The sequence below is a fragment of the Pagrus major genome, chromosome 3, assembly GCF_040436345.1.
Source record: "Pagrus major chromosome 3, Pma_NU_1.0".
Lineage (NCBI taxonomy): Eukaryota > Metazoa > Chordata > Actinopteri > Spariformes > Sparidae > Pagrus > Pagrus major.
The window spans coordinates 10435384-10454515 of record NC_133217.1 but is presented as its reverse complement, the minus strand read 5'-3'; the positions used below and the strand labels follow the sequence as shown (position 1 = coordinate 10454515).

Sequence of the window (19132 nt, the reverse complement as noted above, 5' to 3'; positions counted from 1 at the left end):
AGGTTTTGGTCGGCACACACATGTCCTCACAAATATTGAGGAGTGCCTGTGGCGAACTGAGCGGAGATACAATTCCTCCCGTCTCTTATGGAGCTCCCCATCTGTGGAAGAAGGAGGAAGAAGTGCCCAGAGGAAGCCAGAGAGAAGAAGGAGAAGAAGAAGAAGAGGAGGAGGCAAGAACACAGTGGCCTGAGAAAAAGGCAGAAAGGGAAAGGGGAGGATGAAGGAAGCGAAGGATGAGAGGAGGAGGGATGGGAAAGCAGCTGGGCGGCAATGAAAAGACGGGAAAGGGGAGCGGACTGAGCAGAATCAGAAGGGAAAGAAAAGTGAGGACTGCCATATTAAAAAGAACTAGAAACCCGAGCACAATATGACAGATAAGGTCATGTATTAAAGAACAGAAGCAAAGCTCACACCATGAAAGAGCTGATACTACTCTGTTCTAAGTAACTGCACTAACCTTTGGTGCATGACAGACATAAAAATGCTTTTTTTAGCTATGCTAGCTAGCTGGTCGGTCCACTACTTTGGTCCAGACCGAAATATCTTGCCATGAAAGTGTGTCCTGTGTCCCCCAGAGGATGAATTGTAATAGCTTTTGTTTATGACCAAATACCTGAAAAGCTAAAACATATTCACTCTCAGCCATAGCTACATTTACCCTGTGTGAGCATTGTGACAATGTCAGCATGCTTACGTTAGCATTTAGCCCAAAGCAATAGTCAAAGTCAGACCTCCTTACCTCTAATCCTTCGAGGGGCATAACGCCAAAAGTTAACAAAAACATGGCTGACCATAACAAAATGATGTCTCAAGTGAACACGAGTGAACCCTCAGCAGTGCAGCCTCCTTTCATACACAAATGAAATGGAGGGAAATCGACACAGGAGGTAACATTACCATCGCACATTTTATTTTACAGCACTTTTATACTAACACTGTCATCCTACCCCTTCCCCATGATGTTCATCTGTACTTTTTCTAGTAGGATGTTAGAAATTTTTGAGTCCGAGTCGTCTGTAATGCAGCATAAGATAGTAAACATTTCCAGCGTTATGCTGTAACGTATCGCAAGTCGGAATTTAGACATTTCCGAGTCCATATTCCAAACTTACAACCTAAATGTGTCTAAAAGAGCGATGGAAAGGTAAAGAGAAGAGAATTGTTCACTGGGTCAGTAAAGTTGGGATCGGTGGATCTTTCCTGACGATGGATGACCGTGGTCGTTTTTTCAGAGTTCTGAGAACAATGGACTGCAGCGTTACACCCTCACAACATGTGAATGCTGATGATCCTCTGTGCCTACAGCCTCACAGAGCCGCTAGTGTGACTGTAGACGCTTGTTTAACTCAATCTGGAGACAGGGTCCACTTTCGCTTCCAAAACACTCACATGAACATTTTAGTGTTTGAGGTAGAAAATGATATAGACCCGCACTGGCGGTAACATATGAGATGAGACTCCAAAGCAATTGCTTCCAACACATGTAGTACAGACTTTTAATCGAGCTCAGGGTGATGCTGATCCATTCCTGCTGAGACAATTAAAAAGCCATTAGATGACTCACATACTCCACAGTAATTCATACATTGACTCATTTACATTTCCTCATACTCAAGTCCAAACAGACTTCAATGTCCACACAGGCCCTCAAGCAATTTCTGCTCAATGTGAGGGTCATACATTATTGCTGTGGTGGTGCGTGGGCAAAGCACAGAACAGTCACTGCTGCTCAAGGATGTCAGAAAGGACTGAACGTACCTCTCTCATAGATGCTGCGTGATTGCCATCTAGCAGTGGCCATGGTGAACTGCAGACTGAACAGAAGTTCACTGTGACTTTATTCCAACCTCTTCAGTCGTCACATTATTTAGCACAAACCTTGAATACTCTGATTTCAAAGGTATATGAATAGAGGTGCAGGCTTTGAGTAGTTCATGGTTTTTAAGATCAGACACTGTTGTTTACAAAGGAAACACCTGGGGGCAGGTGGGGGCAGAGAGTTTAGAGAGAAGCCAGCGCTCACACACAGCTTTTATCTGGAGAGGTATCTCAAAGGAGCACACAGTGAGCACAGACAACAAAGAAGGACTATTTGATCCAGTGGGAAACTTTTGTGGAACCCTTTGGGATTCAGTCCTCCAGTTTGCACTACACTAAAATATTTGGTAGCACTTTATAATAGACATCATAGATTGATGGTAAATTTACAGTTAATAGTTAATAGTCATTTCCCTGTTAATAAACAATAAAGTGCTTTATAAACCATTTAGTAAGTAGTTGTGATGGTTTATAAACAATAGTTGCAACTTTATAACATCATCTAAATAATGTTTATACAAACAATTGCTTCATATGTTTATTGTTTGTTAGCATTGAAATAACTATCAACTAAAGTTTATTTAACTGTTAATTTACCATTTATTAATGATGTGATTGCACATCTGGTCTGCATTTTTTTATTGTCCTGATCTCTTTTGATGACACAATATACTCATATACTTTCCATCCATCCATATTTCTTTATATATAAGTTATTACAAGAGTGCACAAGTTAAACTTCTGGTTGAATACACAATGTTATTATTGCAATGCAATCCTGGCATTCTGATTTGGCAGCATTATTATCAAAAGGAACCAAAACAAGACAAATTGATTTATTATTTATTTTAAAAAATAGAAGTTTAAGCATTAATTCTACAAACTTCGACTATCTACATAATTTAGTCTGCTACTTCACAGGGCTGTATATGAGAAGAAGAAGAAGAAGAAGAAGAAGATCACATATCATACAGTGTACAATATATTTAAACTGGTTCTCCACATTTAACACATCCTGGAGGAGCAGTGGGCAGCCAAAGGCAGAGCTCGGGGACCAACTGCAGATATTAGCCAGTGCCTTGGTCAAGGGCCCCTAATATACATGTCTTGATGGTGAGAGAAAAGGAAGGAAAGAAACCGTTAAACGCATGCAGAGAATATGTACACCCCCAGCCAGGTTTTTTGTGGGCCTTCTTGCTGTGAGGAAATAGCACTAACCACAGCGACACAGTGCTATAATTTACATATCTGGCCAAGTTGATTGTCCCAAAGTTGGATTTACAAGACCCAGACCCTGAGGGGATCCAAAAGTCCCAGGTTGACTGCAAATCTATTGGTTTTGGTAGTATATGTAAATTTGTTGGGGAATTTGAACTTCTGTAGAACTATTCAAATGTCTGTCCTTGTACATTATTAGGCAATTTTGTGGCTCTGTATATATACATAAAATTGACTTCAGAAGTAATTGTTTTGTGTAGGAGTTCTGGTTTCACTTGACTTAATGGGAACTTGGGGGCAACATTTGTGTTTGGTCATTGAAGGCAATGTTGCACATCACTGAGTCGGACTGCTTTATGGTAATAATGGAATTTCAGGAGCATCAATGCAGTGAAGTATGTTGATTTGTCAAAAACAGACATTCCCTGGGTGCCCCGGTAGCTCAGTTGATAGAGCGTGCCACCCATGTACAGAGGCTTTGTCCTCAGTGCAGCGGCCCATCCCCCCCATCCCATTTTCTGTCATCTCTCAAGCTGTCCTGTCCCAAAAAAATCTCAACAACGTACAGTATCATGGCATATATTGGTATATATACATAAAATTGCATAACATTATATTGGCACTGGTTAGCATCAATCATCATCATACTACAACTAACATAACAGGAAAGTGAACTGAATTTCCTTGAATTTGAGTTTCACTGATAATGAAAGAACCAAAAAAAGGATCTGACTAATTTAGGCACTAATTTTTTTCCGTCCTCACAGTGGAAATAAGATGGAATTGTCTGATAAGTGAAGCAACATATAATGTTCAAGTGAAGATTTATGTAAATACACACACACACACACACACACACACACACACACACACACACACACACACACACAAACCCTGGTGGGAGGTCAAAGTGTTAAAACCATAAAAAAATGTAGTGTTAACGACTTGATCCTTCCCTTTCTTAGTCAGAAGAACTTCGGTGGAAGTGTGGAGGAACAAAAACTGCAGCGCAAGAGGAAACTGGCTGACGATGGACTGGTACAAATATGTTGAATCATGTTTGAAGTGTGAACTTGGCATTAACCCTCTCTGCCACACTGTAAGGTGAGTGGGAGGAAAAAAGTTCAGTGCTATATGAGTTATAATGTTCTAATATTTTAACTCATGAGTTTTAGTGCCAGTCATGATCGTGAAGGGAGTGTCCCTGCAGACGGCAGCGTGACTCAGTGGGGAGACATTCGGGGGTTTGTGCCCTGTAACCATGGGACCACCGATCAAATTTAAATGAGAGACGGGGAAATTAGGCAAGCTTCTGAAAACCTCTGTTCTCATATTCAGTATTCAGTAAGAGTGACACGCTCGCTTATTGACTGCAACCCAATCTCCAGAATGAATGCCAGCTAAGTACGTTTCTACCAAACCACAGATTAGTTTAAATTGAACGTTGCAACTTTATGTCAACTTTACGCCACAAAATAGGCTGAAAATATCCCCAGGTGTCCTTCAAAATATCCCCAGGTGTGGCTCAAACTGCGTTTGGCAGCCTTGTTGGCTGTTATAACGCCACCTCCGTCCCTTCCACCTTGTGAAAGTCAGCTTATAAGCATTTGCTGTGAATGTGATATGCCACATTTGCTACACGTCAGCCTCGAATGTGTCTGTGGTTTGCAGAAACATTAGCTGCCGACATTATAATCTGGCCACTGTGCCGCTGGATGTAGAGAGGGTCAAGTTCTGCTAACAGAGAGCAACAGTAACTAACGAAGTCCACTAACATAAACTGACGATGCTTCCTGCACAACACAGAAGTTCAACAGAGCTCCTTTAACCACTGAGATGGTTCCTATTAATTATGTTCTGTTCACGAATGAGCCAATTCTTTTTAACAGCTCCTTGTAAAAACGAAGGGATCAGAGAAATTTCACTGCCGGGCCTATATCCAGTCCAACATAATTTTAATGCACGCTCACGTAAAAAAAATAACAATTTGTTACATTTTTGTTGGAGTTATCATTTTTACAACAAAAGCAATGGACAAATGTTTTTAATTTGGGACAAAAAGTTTGTAAAATGTTTCTTGATGTGCTTTCCTAGTGCAGCACTCCTTGAGAAAAAAAAACATGCAATAAATCTGAATGTGCATTCACTCCAAGCTGCTTAGTGTAAAGCTCCTTTTAAAATGCAAAGTAGCAGAGCGGAGAAGTAAAGAGCAAACTTTACGCACACACACATACATGCACATCCTAGACAAATCCCCTTGCCGTGCACTGAGAAGTTACAATAGAGTACAAAGAGTAAAACTTTTCTCAAGGTTCGTATTAAGTTAACTTTGTCTGGGCTTGATGGAGGGGAATTTTGTGGCAAACTATAAATTATAGGGTCACAAATAACAAAATCGCACAATAATCATACAAATTAAATCAGAATCAGAACTGGAACAGATGTGTCAGATGTGTCTTGTCCACAAAGGAAACCAGAAGTGTGTGTCGAGTTCTTCATCGGGGAGGAAAAGGCCCCTGACCGGCACTTCCCATTAACCTCAGAGGCTGCCCTGCGGCAACTGAGCTATTCTAAAGTCTCAAACTGTCCACTAAATGTCCCGAAACACTCCCCAATCATGAAGTGGACACAAACCCGTTCTTACAACATCCTTCATAGAGCACATCTAGCGCCAGCTAGTCAGGCAGGCTGCTGCTTTTTTTGACCCAATTTGGGAGTTCTGCAGATTGATTCCCCATGGGTAAAACCAACAGACAGAGGGAAAGTTAAATATCAAAAATAGGAGCAGGGGGAATTATAAAGAATTAAATATTTTGATTGTAAAGCATCTCACAGAGCCTGTGGAGTAAAGCACTTGTGCTAATGGTCTCAGATGTTGCAATGCTGGATTAAATGGAAACAATTAAAGGTGAAAGGAAAGTGTGAAGAGAGAAAGAAAGTTGTGAAAACATAACTGACCATTTTGTAAAGACAGACACGTTTTTCTTTGGAAGCTTACGCAAAAAGGAAATGTGATATCTGGAGTTGGTTTTAAGATGAAATCATCAGTACTCACTTCTTCTATTAATTCTCTTTCGAGTGATTACAAGAAAACAGTGTGCTTGAGTGGTTAGCAAGTCATAGGAAAGCTCATATTCAGGTTAGGGTCATATTTTGGCAAAGTTATCAGCATCATCTCCGGGCAAAGTTTCACAGAACGATGACGCAGTGTTGAATATCCTGGATATCGACATGCTTTTTTTTAATCATGGAAGTTGAACTCATGAAGGCCACATAGCAAAATCAAAAATCCCTTTTTCTGCATGTTGACAGACAGACAGATAGAGTCTTCATATTGATGGTTATTAACACTGCAAATGAAAGTCAAAACACCAATCTTACATCATCAGTGGAAATAGAAGAAGTATTCCCACTGAATACTAAAAATGGAAGAAACACAGAGAGGAATCCTTCTCTTCTGCTGACAAAAAGGGGCTGCGACACAAATAAGAGGAAAAAAGTTGAGAATTGCAAATGTCTTTAAAAAAAAGTTAGTACATACACATTCACTGTTCTTGAACTAATTCTATGTACAGGAACACCAACGATCGTGAGCTCCTCCTAAAACTGAGTCACTGGAATACAATTGGTCACATGACAGTCGACATAAAAATGTTTGACTGGGAATGAAAACACATTTCAGGACTTACGTTTATCATCAGAGCAGGGAGAGCCTTCCAGGAAAATGAGGGAGATGAGAAGCCTTCTGCAGCTTACAGGACCACATACATGAAGGAAGCAGTCAGAGCTTCACAATTAGTGATCAGTTTAACATGTTAGCATGCTAATATTTGCTAATCAGCACTGTCAACACAGTTTAAATAATAAGACTGTTTGAACTTAAAGCGGTAAAACAATAGTATGAGTATGAAACGAGCATTTACACTGAAGACAGTAGGCAACTGCTGATTTAATGTAGCTGACAGACACTTTTGAAGTTTAATTATTTTGCAGACTAGATTAAATTATCACAGGTCAACACTTAGTGTAAGATGCGTAGTTGGGCTTGCCAAAATCGCGCTATAGCTACAAATAGGCTAACAGCTCGTTTTGAAGCAAGCTATCTCAGCTAACAGGTGATTGTTTTTAACATTAGTGCCTTCAAGACTTCTACAGTGGGATGAAGTTAATCACACTTCTGTTAGCTAATGTTAAATTTTTTATTAATTTGTAATTTAAAACACCTTGTTTTTTTTAAATGTTCTTGCTAATATTGCTAAATACTATGTTGCTCAGCCAATTAGGCATTGTAGGTGGGTCAGTTGCAAAGAAATTGTGTCCCTGAACTGCAGGAACTTAACATTTCCATACAAACATTAATTTTATAAATGGTTTGATATGACGTTGTGTGGCATAGATGCTGCTCTAGCATCGGTTATATCAGAACTAGAGTATTTCTTCACTGAAAGAAGAGTAAAGAATGGCACTGGATGCTTTTCTAGATGGAAAAGATGTTTTGGCTCTTCTCTCGACCGTTTTCAGCAAGAGTCATCGTGTATGGAAATATCTAATATGACGGAGGGGTTGTGGAAAATTACAACGTATATCTGAATCTGTATCTGACAAAATATCCAGTGACAAAGACACAGGACTTTTTAGTGAGAGGAAGCATTTACATGGGGAAAATATCAGTGGGCTAAGAATTGTGCCTTGTGGTGTCCCAGCATTTAGTTTGACGTGAGATATAACATGATTTGTATAAGAAAACATAACAAAAGCACCACATCTAGAATGGCAAGTCTGAAAACCATCTCAGATTACAAAGCAGACGACCATCGATATTTCTGGAATAAAACGTGTCTTCTTTTATTGTTTCTTTTCTTTTTCTTCTTTTTTAAAGTGAAGTATTATCACAGCTATTTGAAAAAACTCCACACACTGTGCTTGGCTGAAGCGCAAAACCTCCTATCTGAAAAATTCACTTTTTTCAGAAAACTAATAAAAACTTATTGTTTTCTTGCAGAATGTTATTTGTTAAGGATACCCAATACATAATACACTGTTTTTGGACTATAGTGCTATATTATTTGTTAAAAAATACCGAGCAGCCTTCCTTGTTCTCATCATCCAAAGTGAAATCCACCTATCACAAAATCCTGCAGATAGGAGGTTTTGCGCTTTGGCCGTCCTGTAATTTGCAAGATTTAGCTGTGACTAATCAGATGGTGAGAAAGTTCTCGATACCACTCTGTATTTTTAAATAGATCTGTGAGGTGTTTTATGAAATCACGAGCCTAATGGATCATTTTAGAGCAATCTTCTACCAAGTTAGCACACATTTTTGTGATTTAGCAGGTCAGCAAATGTTTCCATGTTTGCTTTAGCTCTTACTCAAGTAAGACATTATACAACTATTAAGGGCTAAGCAATACATTGACCTTGATATGTAAAAAAATATAGGGACCTTTGAACAGAAGTAAAAATCTCCAGAAAAGATTGGTAACAGGAGTGCCCCAGTGGGTGTTGTCCCTGGCTACTCACCACACATTGGAGGTGATGGTGGAAAATAAGAAATCCATTAGTAGGAGTTGGCATTCAAATCCAATTCCAGGTCAAGTGGACAGTTACAAGCCCCAAAATAAACATGTGGTGTATTGTGAAATACTAAGATGTAGAAGCACACTTCATGTACACACAGATTTTGGATCACCATGAGGCTGAAAAACTCCAGGTGAACTTTTATGGAGTATTCTGGTGAGCATACAAAAGATAATCACATTTCTGAGTCCCATATTTAATTGTTGCCCTCATATTCAAATCAGTGAGAATTAAGAAAACAATCTTACAGGCTGTGTGACCTGGATGGGACTTTTAAAAGCACTATCTCACTCTCTCATCCCTTTGAACAGCTCCAACTCATACATGGAAATATCTAGTTTCATGACTAATATTGAACAGGAACATGACACACAATCAGAAAAACACCAATTGCATGAAATAACAGTTAACTGTAGGAACACATTCCTTAGATACCCACCAGAATCATAAAAATACCTGTTTGATGGCACAGTGTCACAGACAGAACTACAGATCATGACGTCTGGCCTCTTTAGAGGAAGAACGTCTCACATCACACAGGTGTTACTAAAACTGGGGAAGACTTCTGTACATAGACACGAATGGGCAAATCAGTGTGTTAACGTGACTTCTCGTCAACAGATATTGTTTGTTCATTTCATTTCTATGGCGATTTTACCATCACAGCCATGCAAATGTATGGTTTTCAGTGGATTTTCCCTTTAAATTATGGTTGTCCACGCAAGTTATTTCTGTGTGTTTTGTGTGGGTGAAACGTGCTTTTTTATTGTTCCAGTTATTGAAGCTTTTATTTTAAATGTCACTGTGTAGTTAAAGGGAAGGATTACAAACTCTTTATTTGTTTTTTACTGGTAATAATACAAACTCGAAATTTTAATATTTACAATATTAATGAGGTAATTATACAAACTCAGAAACACTCAGTTTTATTTTTTCCATAAATGAATAAAATATAAAGGAGAATGGGAAGAACAGTGTTTGAATCTAGAAAGGTGGCAGGGTCCGCCAAATATAAACAAAGTGAAACAGTATGACTTTGTGTTGTCCTTTAAGGTCAGTTTGTTTATTCAGATCTTTATTTTCCCCAAAACTACATATTGCACCCTTAACTATAATTTAATTTAATGTAGACAACAGAATCAAAGCAGCTTCTCAATAAATTCCTGCTCTTGTCATTTTGAAAATTGGCACATCTCCACTCCTGCCATCATAACCAAAACCACCCAGTGTTGTGAAATGTACCTCAAAGTCATACTTGAGTAAAAGTAAAGATTTTGTGTTAAAATAGTACTTTCAGTCAAAGTCACCCATACGAATAGTACTCAAGCTAAAGTCTTAAAGGTGCACTATGTAGTTTTAGGGAAGCAATTTTAACCAAAAGTGAAAGCTCTTCATTGACTTTGACTTGATTTGTTTATGCCTAAACAAACTAAATAAACAAACCGACCTTAACCAACAACACAATTTCATACTGTTTTACTTTGTTTATATGTGGCGGACCCTGCCACCTTTCAAGCTTGAAACAGTGTTCTGGGGACCTTATTTTCCTTTGAGAACAGCTTGTTTACTCACAAAATTTATTCCAGAGTTTGTATTATTACCACATTAAAATCGTAAGTATTAAAATTCTGAGTTTGGATTTCTTCTCTAAAACTACACAGTGCTCCTTTAAAGTAAAGGTTTTCAAATGTAGGTGTATCAAAAGGTACTAAAGTACAATAAATGTAGGTTCAAATTACAACTGAAAGTAAATGACACATATATTACACATGTATATATTTTAAACTATGGGTCTGCCGATTATCCGATGTGACATTCTGTGTTTTTCTGTTCATCAGAATCTGTTGTTTTATTTTTAAATCAATTCCCTATAAAATATATTAATATAAAAATGTGCTACCTCTGCAGTCTGCAAAGTAACTAGTAACTTAAGTTATCAAATGAATGTAGAAGAGTAAAAATAATATTTGCCCCCAAAGTGTAGTTGAAGCAAAACATAGCAGAAAATGAAAATACTTCAGTAAAGTACAAGTACCTCAAAGTATTTGAGTACATGTACATTCCATCACTCAAACCATCATCAGTCACAGACACAGCCAACCGGATGCTTGACGTAAACTTCCCATGCCTGTTGCAGGGAGGGAAATCCCTCCTGGTCTGAAGAATATAAAATGACAGCCCATCGTAAAGATAAGACAACTCCCTCCGACCCTAACGGCCCTCAGCATCAGAGGAAACTCAACAAGTGCTTCCCAGCAGCAGCAGCAGCAACAACATGCCCTCTAAACTCAGTAAGTTATTTGCAGCCTGTGGTGCGCACACTTCCTGCATTCCTTCCTCTTTTCATTCATTCAGTCATTCATGCTGTCTCTGCTACACAGACGCGTACTGGCTCTCTGCGGTGATGCTGGCCGCTCTGCTTCAGTGTGCTCCCGGGGCTCCGATTGATGGCGCACTCACTGACAATCCAGCAGGTGACACCTCAGGTGAAGAGTGGGAGACGGAGAGGCCCACTGACCCACTGATAGCACTCTTGAAGACCGTGCTTGAAGCAATCAAGAACCACAGGAAGGAGGTAAGCACCTTATCTTTCAGGGATTTCACTGAGTTACTTTTAAAGTTAGATTGGTGTCTCACTTTCTGAACATAAGCTTCACTCCTGACCTCCATCATTTTTCTTTTATCATCAGTTTGAAACTGAATTCACCCCCTTTGGATATGATGTTCTGAACCAGTACAACATCCCCTCACTTCCAGCAAATTGTCCTCCCTCCAACTTCAGCATGGTACTTCGCCTCCTCCTTCATCGACCTGATACACTGATAGAAAAAGAAACTGGCCGGACGCAGTTCATTTGAGCACTAACAGTGATTTTCTGTCCTCTATCCAGGAGGCTCTACTCCACAGGTTGCTCCAGGGCCTACCTGTTTACACAGTTCTTCTGAAGTATGTGGAGAAAGAGGAGCCAAATAGCCAGGTCCCCTCAACATTCAGACAAAACAGTGACAGCCTGAAACAAAGGATCACAGAAAAGGTAGGTCTGAGATGCTGCATACATGTTGCTGTGCTAATGCACTGTGGTGGCCTTATCTTTAATATATACAGAGGTGGAAGAAGTAGACTTTGAGATTTTGCACTTAAGTAAAAGTAACAGAATCACTCTTCCTGTTAGTGTTACATTATTAAAGGGTCACTATGTAGTTTTGGAGAAGAAATTCAAACTCAGAATGTTAATATTTAAAATATTAATGAGGTAATAATACAAACTCAGAAATATAAATTTTTTCCATAACTGAATAAACAAGCTGTTCTCAGAGAAAAAATAAGGTCCCAGATCACTGTTTGAAGCTACAAATTTCTTCGCTAAAACTACAAAGTGTGTCTTTAGATACAACATCTGCTGATATCCAAAATGCCAATATGTTTCATTTTGGCTGATTGCCAATGTTGATGTATGCACATTTTCTCCCACCTAATGGCAAAGAACATCAAGTTTTTCCTGGAGTGGAATTATTATGCCACCTTTTACGTCATGACAGATGCAGACATTCAGTTAAAAGGTCATCTTATCAGCATGTCATGGTCACAAATGTCATAATGACGTGCCAATGTTATTGTGTATCCCTAATTTGGATGGAATTGTATGCAAATTGTTATTATCAAAATTACAGGTGTAGCTTGCCAAGGTGGAATTAATATTACCCACTTTGTATACTGATGGGTAGTTAAACAATGTCAGTGCTTTGTATAAACTCTGTATCTCATTGTCACCTGCAAAGTAACTAGTAACAAATGAATGTAGTTGAGTACAAATTAAAATGGTTCCTTTCTATATATATATAAATATATGTATATATATATGCCAGATGTTTCTCGTAAAAAACAAAATTTTACATTAATTAAATAAACTAAAGATCATTTTGTGTGATGCCTGTCAACATGCAACATGACTACTCAGTCGTCATTACTGCAATATTACATGACCACGCTCATCTTCCAACACAGCCTTGATTTTTATCTCAAGTTTTGTGACTGCATCTTGCCGATTGTGACGCTCATGTTGACAAAATCTGTCTACAGACGCACGGACAGTCATATAACCCTAATTAACAGTCCCTAATTATTTATTATTTTTCATACGTTAAAAATGGAGGGCAGACTGACACAAGTCAGTCACTTATGGAAACTTGAGATTATTGTACAATCAAAACAATACAATAAAAAATAGGGAACCATTGATTTTGTTTACCACTGTCACTTGTGCCCCACAGATGAGGCACGCCGTTCAGGTCACACCACTGACCAGCAGCCAGGAGGAACAGCTGCTGAGGGACATCAACAGCTCCGACACTTTCCACAGGAAGATGATTGCACACAGCATCCTGTACCAGCTCCGCATCTTCCTCGTCGATTGCAAAAATGCAATCAGTAAAAAGGAGATGCTGAGAGAAAGTAGGGCCAACAGGGGTATGACACCTGTCACTCTCTTTTACCAGAGGTAAAAGTATTAGTAATCAATTGTGAAGGAAATTGGGTGGTGTTAACGGGTACATTTTGAAAGTGCATACTCTGACTATGGGTATGGGTCTATAACAAGCTATGATTGTGTAAATATTGAGGCCTCAGAGCTTCAGTCGCCCACTATTGCATAAGTTATTTAATCTATTTATAGTTGCTGAGAAGTGTTATTTATTAGTCATAGGAAAATCCATGAATGTAAGTTTCTTGCACTAAAATTTGTACTTGATAGTGACTGTATCTGACTGCTGATTGATTTCTGAACTGTGATATTACTTGAGCAGCATTGTTACTTTTTATAGGAAAGGTGGCAATAATTGTATCACCTTTTGATGTGAACAGTGATTTTAAATTTACAGTACAGTGTCGACTGTTGTTATTTATTTAAAATTATTATTATTATTAACTGAATTTGCTGTTTATTTAATTATCATGCAACGAGCATAAACTGTGTCAATTCGTGTGGAAGGAATATTCTGTATGCACATGCAGAAATAAAAAAACAACATTTGCATAGATAAGAAACAAGCGTCTTCATTCCAACGCTTCTCACATTCTCCGTGTACAACAGTTGAGATATTAATCAGTCTTCTTATATGCGTACGTAAGCTAAATAGAGGCTGGAAAATATGACTATCAGAAATAGATAAATGTCTCATGAGCAATGGTTGATGAATCATTACTTCAGTTTTGTGTGGATGTTCCAAGAAATTAGCTAAACATACAACAATCGATTCTGTTTTTCTACTTTTGTCTTGTAATGGACCAATTTTCAAGGCATCAGCGTGACTTCTGGTCGGTGGAAGTATTCTGATCCTTTATTTAAGTAAAAGTACTTATACCAGACTGTGAAAATACTCATACTTCATTCAAACCTTCCTTAGATGTACTATTAACTGGTTATAAAACAGTCTCAATTTAAAACGGATGCCTCTTTATGACATACATAATCACAGAGACAATCAACCAGAAGACTGGCTATTTCTGTATAATTATTACAGTTATTCTGAATGCTTAATGTCTTATTCTTCACTGGGCACCAGTAGAGCAGCATGTGACTTATTTGGGTCAGATAAGTCATCAAATAAAACTATTTTCATGCTTAAATTAAGGAGAGAGCAACTGCTCTGTAGTCTGGTCCTATGGCACTAAATCAAAGTTTACTTCCTTTCGCCATCGTCATCTTTTGTCCAAGGGTGCCGCCAGGATCAACAAAAAGTGAGAGTTCATTGCTTTGAGCAAAAGTACATATATAAACACACCCAGCTAAACTTACTCAAAGTATCACAAGTGAAAGTACTCATTCTGCAGTGAAATGGTCCCTGTAAGCTGTTGGATTAATAATACAGGTACATTAATGTGTATGTTGCATTTTTAGGTGATACTTACTTCCCATAAGCTCAGAGAAACAGCTTCTTTTCAGCTCTGTGACAATCTATTTTCAACTTATCCATGAGGACTGTGGATAATTGTTTATTTGACTCAAGAAGAATAATTTTCCTTTAGTTGATCATAAAAATACTAACTCAACAAATAAGGTACACATACCTTGAATTTTTTTACTTACAGTACTTAAGTAAATGTCCTGTATTGAAAAAGTAAAGCATTTAAGTATAATAAGAAAGTGTGCTTAAAGTAAACAAATTAAAACGGGTCAATGTGGAAAAATGTCCCTGTGACTGTTAAACTATATCATTTGATTACTGCTCGTGCTTTAATATAAAGGCTGGTTAAAACAGTTGTAGCTGGATGAGGTGGGGCTCATGTTGAAGTATGTAGCCGATTATTTCCTCCTTTAATCAGCTGTTTGGTTTTTCAAAAATTCTGAAAATAGCGAGAAATGCTGTTACAATTACCCAGAAAAGTGCCTAAAATTTGTACTAAAATACAGTTTTTGAAGTAAATGTACTTAGTTTCATTCCACCCATGCTCCTGGTAAGAAAAACAAGAGTGACATTTCAGTGTGGATTTATTTCCAGATATTTTAAATTACAAATAAAAAGAGAAAAAACATGGAATGAATGGTATAACCAAACATCATCAGCACACACTCCCAACAAATACAGACAGTCCACTCGAGACCGCAGATTTTCAGTGAAATAGTCTCGATTCCAGCTTGTTAATCCAAATATCTTCCGTCCATGTAGCTGACACTCTCCATTCATGTACTGTATACATGGCCATACACAGTACAGCTGCAGATGACATTCATTCCTTACTTCTCGTACACTGGGCAGTATGATTTATGGAGAGGAAAGTGAGGAATAATGTCCATGGTCTCGGTGGCAGGAGGGGACTCGCCGTGTGGAGACAATCCTCAGCCCCATAGCAAACTAGAGAAAAGAAAAATCAACGGTCAAATAGACAAATCAGCCCACTAAAAATAAGACAGTATATTAAGGGATATTCAAAGACATATTACAAATGAAAGATATCCTGTAACACCTGACGTACAGTAACAGCAGAAACCGATCTTGTAAGATATGTCGTGATGCAATGACTGTATAAATATTCGTGTTATGACACTGGTTTAAGCTAGCATTCATGTGATTACAAGAATGACTGTGGTCATATGTCAGCAAGAGTAATCTATATACCTGGTAGTGTGGGAGATCTTCAGTAATTGCTTTAATTTCTTATCTTGTGTTTATTTGGAATTTAAAGTGTACTATTCTGTGTTTGGGACTTTGGGTAAAGAAATAAAGTCATATGCATGTGTCTTTGAGAAAATGGCAGCAGAAAAATTTTAAATCCCCCAAATTACGGACAATAATGACCACAATTTGACTGAAATCACTATCACTATCAACCAATCAACAATTGTCAAAAACTTTTCCATTTCTCACCACAATCTTGATAACGTAGATGTTGAACTACAGATTTCACTGTGCTGCCAGTTTTTAAAACCAAACCCCAATTCCCCAAAAAACACGATGTTGTGTAAAAATGCACCAGCCGGCCTGTTTAAGGCACAACCAGCAACCACCAGCCCGACCAGAAAGAATCAAACTAAATATTTTATGTCATTACCAAATGTATGTGTATTTCTTTCATTTCAGCCCAGTGCGAGAGTCTTTCCTGTGTTTTGCTGTCATTTTAGGTTGCACTTTCTAACGCCTCTCTCCTCTCCTCTGCTGCCTGTCTGTGCATTTCACCGCAGGAGTGGAGCAGGGACAGAGGCATTACTCGAGTTAACAACAAGGTGTTTCGTAAGACAGATTAATTGCACCCGTTTCCTTTTGGTAAGTAAAACAGTGTAGTTGAGCAGTTTAGGAGAAAATGTAAGAATTATTTCATATTCAATGTTTAATTATAAACATACAAATATTTGTGTGTGCCGTTAATTAAAGTTCAGTGAAAGAAAATCTGACTCAGGAAGTCTGACTTAAAAAAAAAACTCTGCGACTCTGGTTGACATCTCTAGATGAAGGAAATATGTCACTGTGGTTAATAGGCGTTAGAAACATCACATTTAGCATTACATTTCACACCTTTTGGTTTCCTGCTTCTAAATGCACATATGACGGGAAGTGCAAATACAACACAATCAGTTCTCACCTCAATACCGTGGGTTCAGGCATTCCTGGATCCGCTCCTCGTTTGAAGCCTGCAAATCAAAAGTACAAAGACGGATTTGAGCATACCGGTTTACATTTGAGAAGATGTCTATCTATTAATACAGCTAGTTGAAAGCATCTAGTATAGAAAATCAGCTGGCTTATAAGCTATACAGTGTGGTCACACAGTAAAACATATTGTGTAATGCCTAAAATGACACAGAAAAAGTCTCCCCCTAACAATTAGGTGCATTCGTCTGCCACTGAATGCCTTAGCAAGTTTGTAAGGAGATTACAGTGCAAAGCATCAAAGACAGGCTTGGGTACCATTCAGTACCGCTACGGGTACCAACTCAACGGTGCCCAAGCCTTATCAGAGAAGTCTGACATCCTCAGAGGACTTGCAGATCTAATTTTTGAGGAATAGTGTAAAAGGGCAATGTGTTACTACATCAAAACATAGTGGGCAGCACATCTGACTCACCACGTCACAAACATGCACGCTTAGAAAGGGAAAAAAATCATTTCCCCATTATTTTATTCTTGTTTCATTCACAGCTAATGGGCGTGTAAACCATGACGCAACTGTTTTCTAAAGAAAAGACGAGAGATTCCTGTAAGAGTAAACATAGCTTCAACTAACTCCTCCCTTAACCATGTGCTACAACTGATTGTTTGTTGGGTTCTTTGATTTATCAAATAAAGGACTAAATGCCTATCAGTCATGTTTTCACAGCCTGAAGAGTCTGACCCACAGTTTCATTTTATTTTAAGAAGAATCTTCAGATCCACATGAGAATTAGGAGTAGACTGATTATCAGCCCTGGCCAATTATCGGGGCTGATATTCAGTATTTTTATTGGTATCGGTGCTTATCAGATTGCTGATTAAATAAACTAATTCAAAGTGTGCATCTTTGGTTCTGATGCAGCACCCTCTCACACAGTGTCCCGCCCACAACACTATCTGATTGGTAACACGTCACAGCTAATAGCCTATAAACACTGAATGATCTGAATCCTCAAAGTAACTAGTAACTAACTTTTTCAAATAAATGTAGGGGAGAGAAAATGAAAATATTCAAATAAAGTACCTGAAAACTGTACTTAAGAACAGTACTTGAGTAAATTGTACTCTTTGACACAAAGAGTTTCATTTTTACTGCAAGTGAATATTGGTCCCAAACATTGGTTTTCAGTCTCCTTGATTTCTAATCATTGGTATCGGCCCTGAAAAAGCCATATCGGTCAACCCCTTATGAGAGCAGATGAAACATAAAAGTGTGGCATTTCTACTTTCATAACTTAGACTTTTATTGTTGGTTTACACTCATAATTGACTCAGTGTTTCAACGCTGTCTGATCACATTTAACTGAAAGACGCAGCGCAATTCAGATGGTGGATAGCATTACATTACATTACATCATTACATTTTTAGAAAATTCTGCCCTTGCAGAAGTAAACGAGTTGCGGAGAGAAAGTATGACATCAGCGATGGTCTTTCCAAAATGCTGAAGTCAGAGAAGATTCTCTCCCAGAGGGCAACTCCAGCGGCCGTGAGGTCAAACATGCAAAAATCTTAACTTCCCCATCTCTACTCCAAAGCACAACCAAGTATTTCAGTGCTCCAAACACACCACAAATAACTGCTGAAGTACTTTAAGGACAAGGGGTTTTTTGACGTTTTTTGGATCCAAGCTGATGGGAAACTTGAAAAGTTCTCTGTCTACCACTCAATAATAATCCCCCACATGTTAGTATTTTTAGCCTGACAGCTTGCCTTCATAAGGATGAATAAGAACAGTTACATCCTTTACTTCACTGTTTACCAACGTAAATATGATTTCTTCAACACTTCAACCATTAAACACAATCAAGCATCACAGCAGCGTACATGCACTCCTTCTCCAGAGGGGGCATTTACAAGTCTACTCCCTCTTCGTGGTTATTAAAGCTAAACCTGTATGCTACAGAGCCACTTCACTTGTCATTACTAATAAAACAACATTGCTAATGACTACCTTGCTGTCTTCATATATTTTCATGCGTTCTATAATGGTTGCCGATTGCGGCTATATTAACTCAAAGTTGTAGCGCCCAACAGCCTTGAAAAAAAAGACAAAAACAACATATATTAGCTAATAGTTGAAGGTTAGCGTGCTAGGCTAACTGGCTAACGTCAGCGAGGCATGCTTCCTCAGCCCGCCGTAACCCCCCACTCCTGTTCGGATACTGACCGAGGTACAGCACGGTTGGGATAAAACCCCATCGGATAACAAACTGGCTGCACTGGAACAGCTGCTGCAGCCGCTGTTTGGTCTCTTTGCTTAGTTTAGCCATGTGTTTATCCCGAATGGTGAGGATGCTGCCGCTGCTGCCAAGGACGGGGAAGAGGAAGTGACGTAGGGAAACCGGCTGTTGTTAAATTTGTCCCTCTGCCA

At 38.6% G+C, this 19132-nt stretch overlaps 2 protein-coding genes across 2 annotated transcripts; one reads left to right on the top strand and one right to left on the bottom strand.

The window, feature by feature from the left end:
* The first annotated feature begins 10813 nt into the window (after positions 1–10813).
* Positions 10814–13649, top strand: LOC140993955 (interleukin-6-like). Its single transcript, XM_073463513.1, has 5 exons — positions 10814–10907; positions 10998–11191; positions 11307–11402; positions 11507–11650; positions 12888–13649. Exons 1-5 carry the CDS (start codon positions 10892–10894, stop codon positions 13116–13118), a joined length of 681 nt encoding a protein of 226 aa, XP_073319614.1. The 5' UTR covers positions 10814–10891; the 3' UTR covers positions 13119–13649.
* A 1565-nt stretch (positions 13650–15214) lies between these two features.
* On the bottom strand, positions 15215–19084 carry tomm7 (translocase of outer mitochondrial membrane 7 homolog (yeast)). Its single transcript, XM_073463173.1, has 3 exons — positions 18929–19084; positions 16693–16741; positions 15215–15467 (listed from the first exon to the last, which is right to left on the bottom strand). The coding sequence occupies exons 1-3, from the start codon at positions 19029–19031 to the stop codon at positions 15452–15454; spliced, it is 168 nt and encodes a 55-aa protein (XP_073319274.1). The 5' UTR covers positions 19032–19084; the 3' UTR covers positions 15215–15451.
* Between the last annotated feature and the right edge of the window lie 48 nt (positions 19085–19132).